This window comes from Rana temporaria, chromosome 3 (assembly GCF_905171775.1).
Source record: "Rana temporaria chromosome 3, aRanTem1.1, whole genome shotgun sequence".
NCBI classification, from domain to species: Eukaryota; Metazoa; Chordata; class Amphibia; order Anura; family Ranidae; genus Rana; species Rana temporaria.
In genome coordinates, this window is record NC_053491.1 from 32,009,502 (window position 1) to 32,023,180 (window position 13,679).

The 13,679-nt window shown below is 43.5% G+C and overlaps 1 protein-coding gene across 1 annotated transcript in view; it reads left to right on the top strand.

Annotated features, from left to right (window-relative positions):
* AGBL1 (AGBL carboxypeptidase 1) overlaps nucleotides 1–13,679 on the top strand; it is an 863,343-nt gene that overhangs the window by 136,892 nt on the left and 712,772 nt on the right. Inside the window, exon 6 of the mRNA XM_040341533.1 lies at nucleotides 5,348–5,385. Within this exon, the coding sequence (XP_040197467.1) occupies nucleotides 5,348–5,385 (38 nt within the window). The remainder of the gene's footprint in view (nucleotides 1–5,347; nucleotides 5,386–13,679) is intronic.

Sequence of the window (13,679 nt, forward strand, 5' to 3'; positions counted from 1 at the left end):
AGGTTGCGGGCTCCTATGGGCGGGTTGCTGGCTCCTACGGGCGGCAGGTTGCAGGCTCCTCCTAGGCATCCAATAGGATTGTCTGTCCTTTTGAGTGACCGGTGTCAAAACCCGCTTCCTGATTGGTGTTACAACAGCAAGTATTGATTCACTGTTGTAACACCTGGGTGGGCTTGAGCGCATTCTCTGCGACCGACCCGAGCCCACTGTCTGTAATCGGTGCCTCATAAAAACAACCCCTCCGCATTGGAATCCATGCACCGGTGTCATGAAAGAGGCCGGACCCATGGATAGGGGAGGCGGTGATGGACAGGGGGGGGGGGTGCCTGTGTGTCCTTGATGGACAGGTTGCCCCTGGTCCCAATACTTTTGGTAATATAGGGGGTTATTCATACCTCCCAACTGTCCCTGATTTCAAGGGACTGTCCCTGATTTGGAGAACTGTCCCTCTTTCTCTCATTCCTCTTCATTTGTTCCTCATTTTGGGCTGATCTATATGGATGGACATAAAATGCACTTTTTAGCTATCAAAAAGTGTTTCCCAGTGCTAAACCTTTCACTTGTGGGGTTAACCAATCTTGTTTTTTGTACAATTCTCCTTTAAGGGGGCATGGCAAGGGGTGTGTCCTATGCCTGCATACTTTTGCTGATAGGTGTCCCTCATTCCCATCTCAAAAAGTTGGACGGTATGAGTTATTTACGAAAGGCTAATCCACAGGTGATCTTGAAAGTGCAGTCACTGTAGATCTCAGGGGGAGATGCAAAGAAAATAGAAAACAGCATTTTAGCTTGCACATGATTGGATGATAAAATCAGCAGAGCTTCCCCTCATTTCAGATCTTCCCCTCATATCTACAGCGACTGCACTTCCAGTGTACTTGTAGTGCAAAGTGGGTTTGCCTTTGGTAAATAACCCCCATAGTGTATGAATGTGAGTTAGGGACGTTAGATTGATCTGATTCTACGAACTGATGTGAAAGTACAAGATATATCTAAAGTAAGGTGACCAGATTTTTAAAGTGTAATCCGGGGACATTTTTTTTACTTGTAATGGCGGCAATCAGCGACTCTCTGCCCGTTGCTGTCGCCCGCCTCACAGCCTGTCAAGTCTAAGGCCTCGTACACACGATAGGTTAAACAGAGGACAACGGTCTGATGGACCGTTTTCATCGGTCAAAACCGATCGTGTGTGGGCCCCATAGGTTAACCATCGGTTAAAAAAAAGCCAACTTGCTTTAAATTTAACTGATGGATTCCTAATTGATGGGTTAAAAATCCGTGCATGGTCAGAATCAAGTCGACGCATGCTTGGAAGCATTGAACTTCATTTTTTTCAGTACGTCGTTGTGTTTTACGTCACTGTGTTCTGACACGATCGTTTTTTTAACCGATCAGTCAGCTTCATCAGTTAACCGATGAAAACGGTCCATCAGACCGTTCTCATCGGATGGACCGATCGTGTGTACGTGGCTTTACTCTCCGGGCCCCGGCTACTACTGGTGGGGAGCGGAGGTAGATCACTCCGCCACGGAAGGCAAGTAGATAAACAGGCAGGCGGCATGGCCTGGGACTTGAGCCAAGGCAGAAGAACATGCGAGCAGAGCTAAATGGGCATGCACCCGAAACTGAAGAGATATGCCCTCCGCTCCGACCAGCACATGATCATCAGAAAGGGGCACAGATAATGGAAAAAAAATACACCCCCCTAATCTAGTAGGTACAATGGAGCGGGGTGTGTAATTCCAATTTTTCTTTTTTAATTCTGCACTGTCTTTGAAATTGCCCTGTTCAAATTCAATCCGGGGACAGATTTGGTCCGGGGAGTGTCCTCAACCTGGGGACTGTCCCCGGAAACCGGGGTTGTCTGGTCACCCTAATCTAAACCACTGTGTAAACTGTCAGCTTTACAGTATATACTGTAAGTACCTGTAATAAAAAATTGTGAAATAAGTTGTGACTAAATTTCAAACTTCAGGGGCCAGATTCACAGCGGACTTACGATGGCGTATCTCCACGTACGCCGTTGTAAGTCCGAATGTGAGCCGTCGTATCTATGCACCTGATCTTAGGCCTCGTACACACGACTAAGGAACTCAGCGGGCGAAACACATCGTTTTCCTTGTCGAGTTCTTGTTAGGCTTGTTGAGGAACTCGACGAGCCAATTGTCTCCATTCCCGTTGAGGAAAAAGAGAACATGCTCTCTTTTTGGCTCGACGAGTTCCTCAACAGTTTCCTCGATGAAAAATGTACACACGACCAGTTTCCTCGGCAAAAAAACTCTCCCGTCAAATTTCTTGATGGATTCTGCCGAGGAAACTGGTCGTGTGTACGAGGCCTGAGAATCAGTTACGCATAGATTTGGCCAAGATATGAGCGGCTTAAGTCTCCTACGCCGTCGTATCTTGGGTGCAATATTTACGCTGGCCGCAAGGGGCACTTCCGTAGATTTACGCGTTGAATATGTAAATTAGGTAGATATGCCGATTCACGAACGTACTTGCGGCTGCTACACTGTTTACATAAGGCTTACGTCAGGCGTAAAGTTACCCCTGCTATATGAGGTGTAGGTAATGCAAAGTATGGACGTCGGCAAGCGTATCTTTTTACGTCGTTTACGTAAGTCGTACGTGAATGGGGCTGTGCGTAGGTTATGTTCACGTCACAGGCAATGGGCCTGACGTATCTTATGAAGTAAATTCGACGTGATACTGAGCATGCGTGCGCATGCGCCGTTCGTTAGGCGCGTCATTTACGTGGGGTCACGATTGATTTACATACAACACGCCCACCTCTTCCACATTTGAATTATGCGGGCTTACGCCAGCCCATTTACGCTACGCCACCAAGCAAGTACTTTGTGAATACAGCACCTGCCCGTCCAAGTTGCGGAGGCGTATCGTAAATAGGATACGCTACGCCCGCACAAAGTTACACGCTCGTACGTGAATCTGGCCCCTGAGCTCCATGTTTAATTACAAATCTGCTTCATCTGTATGTGTGAAATGAATCCCTTTAAATGAAGTGCACATACGTGTGTATGGATGCGTCCAACACTCCCCTCCATTTGTCTTCATTTGCATAGCCGCAGACACTAAGTTGTCAGACGGCAGCTGGCAGTATGTCAAAGTCACACATGTAGCTCTGCTTTTGAAGAGATTACATTTTAATTAAATTAAGTGCGCTGTGTGGAAAGAGCAGAACCCTTCGAATTCCATGACTAAGGCACACAATGACATGGAGTGCTGACCACTCTGGCTCCGGGCCCTGGGAAGCTCGATTTCAGTGAATGCCTATATGCCTTGATTACTGCTGGCGCCAGCAGTCGCCCTGGTGTTATAGATACCGTGCTGGTGTCAGTACTAAGCAAATGGTTAACTTGCCTGTGTAGTCCTCTGTAGGTCTGCCGGGCCGTGTTTGTGGAGAAACCATGGTAACATGACCTCCAGTACCAGGATGGAAAATTGTGCAAATAAATGAGATTTAGCCCGGCTCTTTTTATTATATCATCCTTATACAACTGGGCTTATCACTCATCTCCTGTAATTCAGTTTTCTCAGACGTTTTATTTTATCTAACTCAATGTTTATTGGATTAGCTGTAGAAACTGATATGTTGGCACATACGTTCTGGATGTACGAAACCTCGGAAAAGCTTAGCAAGATGTACTGCTGGTAAGGTTCTAGGTTGTTTCATATTTCATTGAGACTTCAAGAAGTGTCTGTTCTTTCTACAGACATGGTGTACGAAATGTACTGAGGGTTTCAGAAGGCAAAATAGTTTGAATAGAAAATAAAGATGGTTAAACCGTTGGTGACCGAAGAACAGTGAAACTCCTATATAAAATTATACTTGGAATACAAATTTATGCAATTGTATTAAATGCCACATTAATTGCTGCCATCTGGGTAATTATATTGCTTTCTGGCTGCTGAAGGTGGGTCTTATTGTTAAATTTTATTATCAGGATGTTTGAAAAGATTTAAGGTACACAAACTATAGGATGGACTATGGGTGTCCTGAGGTACTGCGGTGCCACGTCCTAGATAGTATTTAGAATGGTTTATTGTTTCGGAAGGAATGGACTTTCTAGGCACCAGTGGTTAACACAGAATAATTATTTATTGATACAATCCCAAACACATGGTTGATTGAACCAACATTACAGTACATATAGTAAAAAATACATTAAAAAACATAAATTGTCACAGAAAATTTTCTATGATGCTATGACAATAAAAAATTATTACTAAAACCAATACAGGTCCACTAGGGACAGCAACGTTAGTTGATGACCAACGTAATAGTTAGTAGACATATTTTTGCATGAGCTCTACATGTTTCGCAGTTGAGTGCTTCTTCAGGAGCTATAGATTTTCATCCACGGAGATGGATGGGGTTACATTTTTTGGCTTTAAAATTACGTAGACTGGATCAGGAGGTAGAATGTCCAGGCATCAAGGACGGTTTAAGTAGATGAGTCCAAATAATTACCGCAGCAGGCAATAATTTAACCCCATCCATCTCCGTGGATGAAAATCTATAGCTCCTGAAGAAGCACTCAACTGCGAAACATGTAGAGCTCATGCAAAAATACGTCTACTAACTATTACGTTGGTCATCAACTCACGTTGCTGTCCCTAGTGGACCTGTATTGGTTTTAGTAATAATTTTTTATTGTCATAGCATCATAGAAAGTTTTCTGTGACAATTTATGTTTTTTAATGTATTTTTTACTATATGTACTGTAATGTTGTTATCACGAAGCCGTACGCCTGTCGGATCGAAGCCAGAAGCCGTCATATCTTGATTTGAGGATTCAAACTAAAGATACGACGCGGCAAATTTGAAAGTACGCCGGTGTATCAGTAGATACGCCAGCGTACTTGCTCTGAGAATCTGGGCCTTTGTGTTTAGCACAAGAAGTTACAGCCAAGGCAGGGGCTAACTTTGGGCTTGGGTGGGTCAGACTCCCCTATTCGAAACAATCTGCCAACATCCTTCCAAAACTAAATTACCAGTTCAGAGTGGTCCAACATTTATTATTGACTTGAGTTCAAACTATGGTCAAGGTTTGCTACAATGATGTGCCCTCTTATATATTATTCCTGGAAACATTAAGTCATGTCTTCAAAGGGTCCACTCGATATATAATGTTTCCTTTATTCCTCAACATGTTTGTTTTGAAGAAGGATTTGCTAAATGCGGTGATCTCAGTAAGTGTCCATTGAGGTCACAGTCAGGGTTCAATGCTGTCAATTTAGAAGAGCACAGGCAGGTGAAGAGGCTTCAGACGCTAATGAGAAATATTGACAAGTCTGATTTTCATTCTCTTTTTACTGTCTTTAGGGCAGCCATCGGAGCACTAGCAGCTCTACTGAAATCAAGTAAGTCTATTTTTGTGTGCCTTTGAATGTCTTCCTTCCGTCTCCGCACAATCTAAGTCCAAAACTAATTTAAATCTATAGTAAGATACTAAAAAGTACATGTCTTGTTTTATTTCCCATGTATCTTTTAACAAGGACAGAAAATACTGAAAAATAAAAAAAATAAAAAAATGTTGCCTTTATATTGATGGGTAATTCTCAAAATGATAATTTGTCATTAGAGAGTGAAAACAGAGGGCCAGATTCAGAAAGATCAGCGGATCTTTCAGCTGGCGTAACGTAACTCATTTACGTTACGCCACCGCAAGTTTTTCAGGCAAGTGCTGTATTCACAAAGCACTTGCCTGTAAAGTTGCGGCGGCGTAGCGTAAACTACCCGGCGGAATTCAAATTCGGCGGGTAGGAGGCGTGTATCATTTAAATGATGCGCGTCCCTGTGCCGAACGAACTGCGCATGCGCCGGCCGCGAATGAATCCCAGTGCGCATGCTCCAAATGACGTTGGCAACTCGTCATGCTTTTCGACGTTTACGAAAATTACGTCCATCCGTATTCGTATACGACTTACGCAAACGACGTAAAAAATTCAAATTTCGTCACGGGAACGACGGCCGTAATTAACATAAGCCGAACGCAAACGAGGTAAAAAAAAAGCGCCGGGCGGTCGTTTGTTTCTGAATCGGCGTAACTCCTCATTTGCATATTCATCGCGTATACAAACGGAAGCGCCACCTAGCGGACAGCGTGAGATTTCAGCCTAAGATCCGACGGTGTAAGTCACTTACACCTGTCGGATCTTAGGGAGATCTATGCGGAACCTGATTCTATGAATCAGGCGCATAGATCCGACCGACGGAACTCAGATATACGTCGGCGTATCAGGAGATACACCGTCGTATCTCTTTGTGAACCTGGCCCAGAGTCTTCCTCAGCTATATTTTTTTCACTTTTATAACATGGTGCTTGGTGCAGATCTATTAATGAAAGCAAAATTCCAAGATTCACTGAAGTGACTAAAATGGATCTATAGTAAATACTACTGTCTGGGATTGATAAACAGTAATAGAAAAGCCAATCTACCACACCTGGAAAAAATATGTATCATGTACCCAGCAGAGTAGACGAGGTGGCGACAGAGAGGGTGAGGACAGAGAGTGGCATGAGTGACAGAGTTTGCAGATTGATCTGAATCTGTATTGCAGCCACATGAGTAGAACTGGAAGCTGAAGATTACCAAACAGGAACCAGCCACAGGAACAATGTGGTACCAAGGGGGCAAGGACATGATACAAGTCAAGGTCAGTTACAGCCAGGCAGACAGGATAGAAAGCAGAAGGTGGTAATAGCATCCAGGAGGCAAGTCGTGTTATACATGGTCAGACAGTCAGTAGGTCACGTCTCAGGTAAACAAGGACAAGCTGAAAAGCACTTACAATCCAAGGTTTTACTGTACTACAAAAGGACTGCAAAACATGCCTGGTCTAGTTTATGGGACAGAGATCAGGTCATGATACAAAAGCTTGTAGGAAATGGGAACCAAGTTGTTTACTTCTAAGTTATAAGCTCAAAGGGCCAGGTTCACATATAATTACGTTGCTCCTGGGCAGCGTAACGTATGTGATTTACGTTACACCGCCGCAGGTTTACAGCGTAAGTGCCTGATTCTCAGAACACTTACCTGTAAACTTGCGGCGGTGTATCGTAAATGCGCTCGGCGCAAGCCCGCCCAATTCAAATGGGGCGGGCACCATTTAAATTAGGCACGTTCCCGCGCCGAGCGTACTGCGCATGCTCCGTCGGGTAAATTACCCGACGTGCATTGTGCTAAATGACTTCGCCCCGACGTAATTTGCTTAGACGTTAACGTAAATGGCGTCCAGCGCCATTCATGGACGTCTTACGCAAACGACGTTGTTTTTTAAATTTCGTCGCGGGAACGACGGCCATACTTAACATGGCTTAGGACAACTAGGGCTAAGCCCTAATTTTACGCGGCGCAACTCGACGGAAACGACGTACAGTTAGATCGAAGGGCCGTTCGGACGTTCGGGGATCGCCGTAAGTATTCATTTGCATATTCTACGCCGGCCGCAATGGCCTCGCCACCTAGCGGCCGGCCTAGAATTGCATCCTTAAGATCCGACAGTGTAATTCAATTACACTTGTCGGATCTTAGGGCTAGCTATGCGTAACTGATTCTATGAATCAGTCGCATAGTTAGGACAGCCCTAACACAGAGATACGACGGCGTATCAGGAGATACGCTGTCGTATCTCTTTGGTGAATCTGGCCCAAAGATCTTACCTGATGCAAACGAAGGCTAGTGTTAGGAAATGATGGAATAGAAGACCGCAGATAAGAACACACATAACATGTGTAGCGGGGTCATTCTGCCAGAGTCCAGTGGCAGGTCTTTCCCCGCTGGAACTTTACCTACGCCTGTAAATATGTTGGATACCTTTACACAAGTTATGCATTGCGGGACTACAAGTAGCAGGAGATATAGACACCATTGACTCGTAGGAGAAATGGACTACATTTCCCGCAATGCTTTGCCCTCCAGGATGATGTGACGTTTAGCTCGGACCGATGAGGGAGGTTACTTAAGGAAGGGGAGTGGCACTCTTTCGCTCTCTCGGGACCGGCCTTCTCTCCTGTGCGGAGCTGCGGACGGAGACAGCTGTGCGTTTAGGCCAGAAGCCAGGGCCTAGATTTGCTGAGAGACCAGCTATCCAGACGGAAGCAAGATCACAGCACCACGCCAGTGTTCCCGGAGTTGAAGAGGCAGCCCAGCTGACAACTGTAGCAGTGGAACGCTCTCGTCCGGGATCCTGTGTGCCGTGGAACAGCAGCTCATCAGCGCATCCTGATCCCCGAGGAGAAATTGGGTGGCTCGGCCCGTTGGGTGAGAGAGCACTTGCTCGGCATCTAAATCCCTAGTCATCATAGACATCCTGTTGTGCGATTCCTTTTCTTAACCGCCACCTGTGGATTACAATTTGACGTGCACCTACCGACCGCCACAAAACATTGACTACTTAGAGAAACTGCCCACTAGGGGCGCTCGCGAGTATGAACTGACTTTGAATTTAGGCAAATGGTACCATTCTTAGGTTCAGAATATCTTACTAATCTACATTAATTGCTGATTCTTGCAAGGGCCCTTGCGAATCAGGTCGAGTTACTGCTGATTGGTTGTGTTGTGTTAAATTCCTATGACTGTCATTTCAGAGTTTCTTACAGTAAACTTACCCCTTCTATTTCCAAGTTTATTCACTGTGTGGAGTATGTTTTTTTCTTGCTCAAAGGGATCGTACCATTTCAGTAAGTAATTTACTGTCATTTGTTATTGCATATTTTGGTTCAGCTATTGTGACTCCAGCCCAGCAGGGGTCACCATACCTCATTACCAAACTTCTGATGTGTCAAGGGAGGGTTTGAGCTATTTAAACAGGGGTGAGTTGAGCCAAAGAGAGTAGATCCCAAATCAATCAGCGGCTCCTTCGGGGGTAGCACTACATATAATTACTACTTTCAGGTGAATTTGATAAGGACTGAAGCCTAACTAAGAGAAAACACTTCTTTGGCAACACCGAATCCAGAAGTGGGCTCTCAGGCATCAGAAATAAAAATTATTAAAAAAACAAAAACAACAACAATGGTCTGGGGTGAGAAAACAGGAACATATGGATTATAGATCCGGTTTGCTAATGAAGCTGTCGGTCAATATTAGGGGTCAGGCTCAGGCACCAGTAGCTATAGGAGTAGAGTGGTTTCTTCTGGACAGCTGGATAACTACAGAAACAGGTCACCCTAGCAGCCCACCCAAGGTGCAGTGTCTAAGCCAGTGGTTCTCAACCTTTCAAGTGCCGTGACCCCTTGATAAAATTTCCCAAGTTGTGGGGACCCTAACAGTAAAATTTTTATACCCAAGGCAAGTAATTTGCGCCCCTAACCCACAGATATTTAGCGCTCCATGAATCCCCTCCATTCGTACAATAATAAAACCCTGTATGGTACATTTTAGGATGTACCACTCCTTTTTTTTTTTCTCCTTTCTTTTCCTTTTATCTCTCTCTATCCTAATTTCTTTCTTTTTTTTCCCCCATCCGTCTCTCAAGCCATCTTTCTTGTTCTTTCTCTTCCCTTTTCTTTGTTCCTCCCCCTCTATTCTTCTCCCTTCCATGTATTCTCTATTTTTATTCCTTCTCTTCTTCCTTGGTCTGGGAGAACGGAAAGAGTGTCAGTGCTTGCAGGGAGTTGGGATTAGTGGCAATGCTGGGGAGAGTTCTGATCAGCTCTTAAACAAGGTCATCTGCTGATCTGAGAACTGTAGTGGGGACTTTTGATGGGAACTATAATCACAGGTAGTGTTACTCACTGTGTCTCTGACTTTGTGGTGTCTCGTAGCAGTGACAACTCTACCAAAATAAGGAGATAGGGTCTCCTCCAGCCCCTCCCACTTCACATTCCTCACCAATCAGCTGACCTCTAGTCTCTGCCCCCCAGCCCTGCCGCAAACTGAATGTGCGGCTGCAAAGAGGCTGAGTGGGCGGCCGCGGGCTCCAGGGACAGCCCTGCTTTGCGACCGCAAAAAAGCTGGGAGAGAGGTGCGGTCTTCAGGAACAGCCAAGGATTTGGTGACCCCTGGCAAATCATCATTCGACCCCCGAGGGGGTCCCGACCCCCAGGTTGAGAACCACTGGTCTAAGCGCTAACCAGTATTTACCAGCATTCCTGATGGTGGAGATGGGTTTTTTTGCCTTTAAGTATCAAATCGCAGGAGGTGATCAAGCCATGGTCCAGTAGCAGATATAGTGGGTAGTGATCAAGCAGAAGCATAGCCAGTAAACAAGCCATAGGTCCATAACAAGGTGGTTGCAGGTTGAGATCAAGGAAAAGCTTAGTCGAAGAACAAGTCAAGGGTCGGTAATGAATGGTGGTAGAGATAAGGACAGCTGCATGTACACAAAGGAGCAAGATATCGGCTGGAGGGGGCACAATAATCTGGGACACAGGAGACATAGCCAAAGTCAGGAAATTCATGGGAGGATCAAAGAGTTCAAGGTTCACCAGAACCTTTAACCAAGAAAGTCCAAAGAATCAGAGAGCGAACTGTTTAGCATCTCAGGTGGCTCGGCAAGCAGGGCCACTGCCAGACCTCAGCAGAGGTTGTGGGTTTGAACCCTAGTTCTGACACTACTGCAAAAACTTGATTTTATATGTGCTATGATTTTGGTTACTGATTATGCCATAACATGGTTTGTGTGTTGGACCATGAATGACATTCATTCATGGTTTAATCTGTTTTCAGGATATGATGCTCAGGCAAGAGAGTACACCACTAAAATATGATTTGTGTGTTTGAGACGATTGTTTTGCATTGTTCTGGTGAAAGAAGAGCCAGAGAGGAGCACATGGATGGAGGGTCTGCATGACTAAGGGGAGCGACAGGTCATATAAGGGTTAAAAATGTTGAGCTTTATGTGGAGGGGTGTAGGTCTTATCGGATTGGCGGCTAAAAGTTAGATGGACAGGGTGAAGCTGCGTGAATGATTAGTATGAAAGATGCCAGGTATTCATTCTGGAAAGTTCAGGTGAAGAGGAAGTTACCCCACACACCTGCCCTAGAATTGCATTTGTTATAAGTTAAGGGTTGTCGGGAGCTAATGTCACAGTAGCTTGGCAATTAGGGGGGCTTTGAGGGGATCAGTGAATAAGTGAGGGGGCCCATCTGGGGTATGGTACTTCCATCTGGTTGGTTATTGGTGGAGCAAGAAATCCTGAAGGAAAAAGTAAGAACTTGTGAACTCCTAAAAAGTAAGAACTGAGCCAGTCGGGGCATAGACGAAGACATGGGAAATTCTAGTCATAAATTGTGCCTTTATTGCATTGTCAATATTGTTTATGGTTATGTTAATATGATTTTATTAATTTCATTTTGCAAATAAAATGGATGTGTGGCCATTTAAACCCATTTCAAGTAGGCCATGTTATTTTTTCATGGGTTAGTAGAAGGACTGAGGTTGACGAATCATTTAGTCATGTTGTGAGCACAAAGCAGCACCATAACAAGGTAAATTTTTCCCCAGTGTGGAAGGGTTGGAACTCCTTTTTTTCTTCTATCTAAAGCCTCGTACACACGACCGAGGAACTCGATGGGCGAAACACATCGTTTTCCTCGTCGAGTTCCATGTTAGGCTGTCGAGGAACTCGACAAGCCAATTTTCTCCATTCCCGTCAAGGAAATAGAGAACATGCTCTCTTTTTGGCTCGTCGAGTTTCTCGACAGTTTCCTCGACGAAAATGTACACACGACCGGTTTCCTCGGCAAAAAAATATCTCCCAGCAAGTTTTTTTGCTGGTTTTTGTGTACGAGGCCTGAGACGTTAGAGACATTTAACCTCACTTCCTGTCCTACTGACAATGTTTTATCAAACCATCTCTATCCGAAGCAATTAAAAACATTTGTTACTTAGCCTACACTTTAATGTGCATAATGTTATGTTGATACTCTCTGGTTAAGGATGTGGCTGGATCTATTTGCTTATTACTGTTAGAAAAAAAATATAACATTTTAATACATGGCCTTGAAGTTTTTAGCATGGCCTTGAGCACTTTGCTAAGCACTTGTAACATATTGAGCCATATGGCTCTAGGGATGAGCTGAATAATTTCTGCGAAATTGATTTTGCTGTGAAATTACTGATTTTGTCATCAACACAATTTTTCTAAAGCTGAATCTTTCAATTTCAACCACTGAGTTTCTTTGGTGAAATTTGCTTGAAAGAAAATGTTTTTTTTTTTTTTTTTTGAGGAGTATATTTAATATATTTTAGTTTATTTCACAAAGGACATTTGTTATTGTGTTTCTTCTTTTTTTCAATTGTATTATTTGTGTGCTTTAATTTTTAGTTAATTTTAATTTTTTTTTCACTGTCTGGTTATTATTTTTTATATATATATAAAAAAAGTGAAATAATGAGGCTAATAAAGGGGCTGTTTTAGGCAATTGAAAAGGTCCAAGAAGAAAAAAAATTAGGATTCTTCCATAACCCTTGGAAGCTATTTATAGCCCATTACACCCCTAAAACCCCCTTAAATTCCACTTACATATTAACTTAAATGTATTTTGCCAAGCATATGGCTTCATGCATTTTTTCAATTTTAGACAAGGGTCAAAGTGCAGTAGAACCCAGGTGTATTGTTAAGACAGACTTATTTTCTGATCTTTTGAGTGAACTGCCCAGACACCTCAGATTCCTCATCTTTTTTTATCTTTTTGGCAGCGAAGATCACCATAGCGCGAGCATGGAAAACCCCTCTGAGAAATTTTGCATTAGTGAAAATAAAATTACCTGGATCATGATAAATGAAAAACTAACTTGTATTCTTTGTGAGCAACAAACTCGATTTGAAAGGGTTTGGAACCCTTGGATTAGATATCTCCTGTCACCGTGAGGGGCGGGGGGAAGGGTCAGTAGTCTGGAGTGTGGAGATTGATTGTACACCTTTTTTCTTCTTTCTTTTCTTCCTCTTTTTCTCTTCTTTCATTCCTTTGTACAAACTCTTAAGCCGCGTACACATGACCATTTTTCATGTCATGGAAAAAAACAAAGTTTTTCTCAACGTCATTCTTGTCAAGCCTGCCTTGCATACACACGATCTTAAAAAAAAAAAATGCTTGCGCAAAGCGCGGTGACGTACAACACATACAACGGCACTATAAAGGGGAAGTTCCATTCGATTTGGTGCCACCTTTTGGGCAGATTATGCAAATTTCCCTTCTCATAACTTGCTCCTGAGCATGCACGTTTTTTTCCCCATCGTTAAAGCCTACACATGACCGTTTTTTACGACGTGAAAAATAATGAGAAAAATTAGAGCATGTTCTAAATTTTTAATGCCCATTTTTCACGTTGAGAAAAATGCTCTGGAGCATACACACAATAGTTTTTAATGATCAATTTAAAAAATTGCATTTTTCACATCATGAAAAACGGTCGTGTGTACGCGGCATGACTTTGCCCCCTTTGCTGGGTTCCCACATGTTTGATAGTGGGCTCCAAAGTACATTAAGCCCAGCTTATACAGTACTTGATAACTACGTTTTCTACTATGACTTTAAGCTGCGAAATCTGGTTCCACCACATGATAATGATAATTTCACTGTTCTGTCTTCTTTATTTGTAAGTCTTTTTTAAATTCCTGTCTTCTTTTTTTGCAAAGCTTTTCGGAATCATGCCAGAATAGCCTTGACTTGTTATAAATGTTAATAATACTATCGTTAGGTAT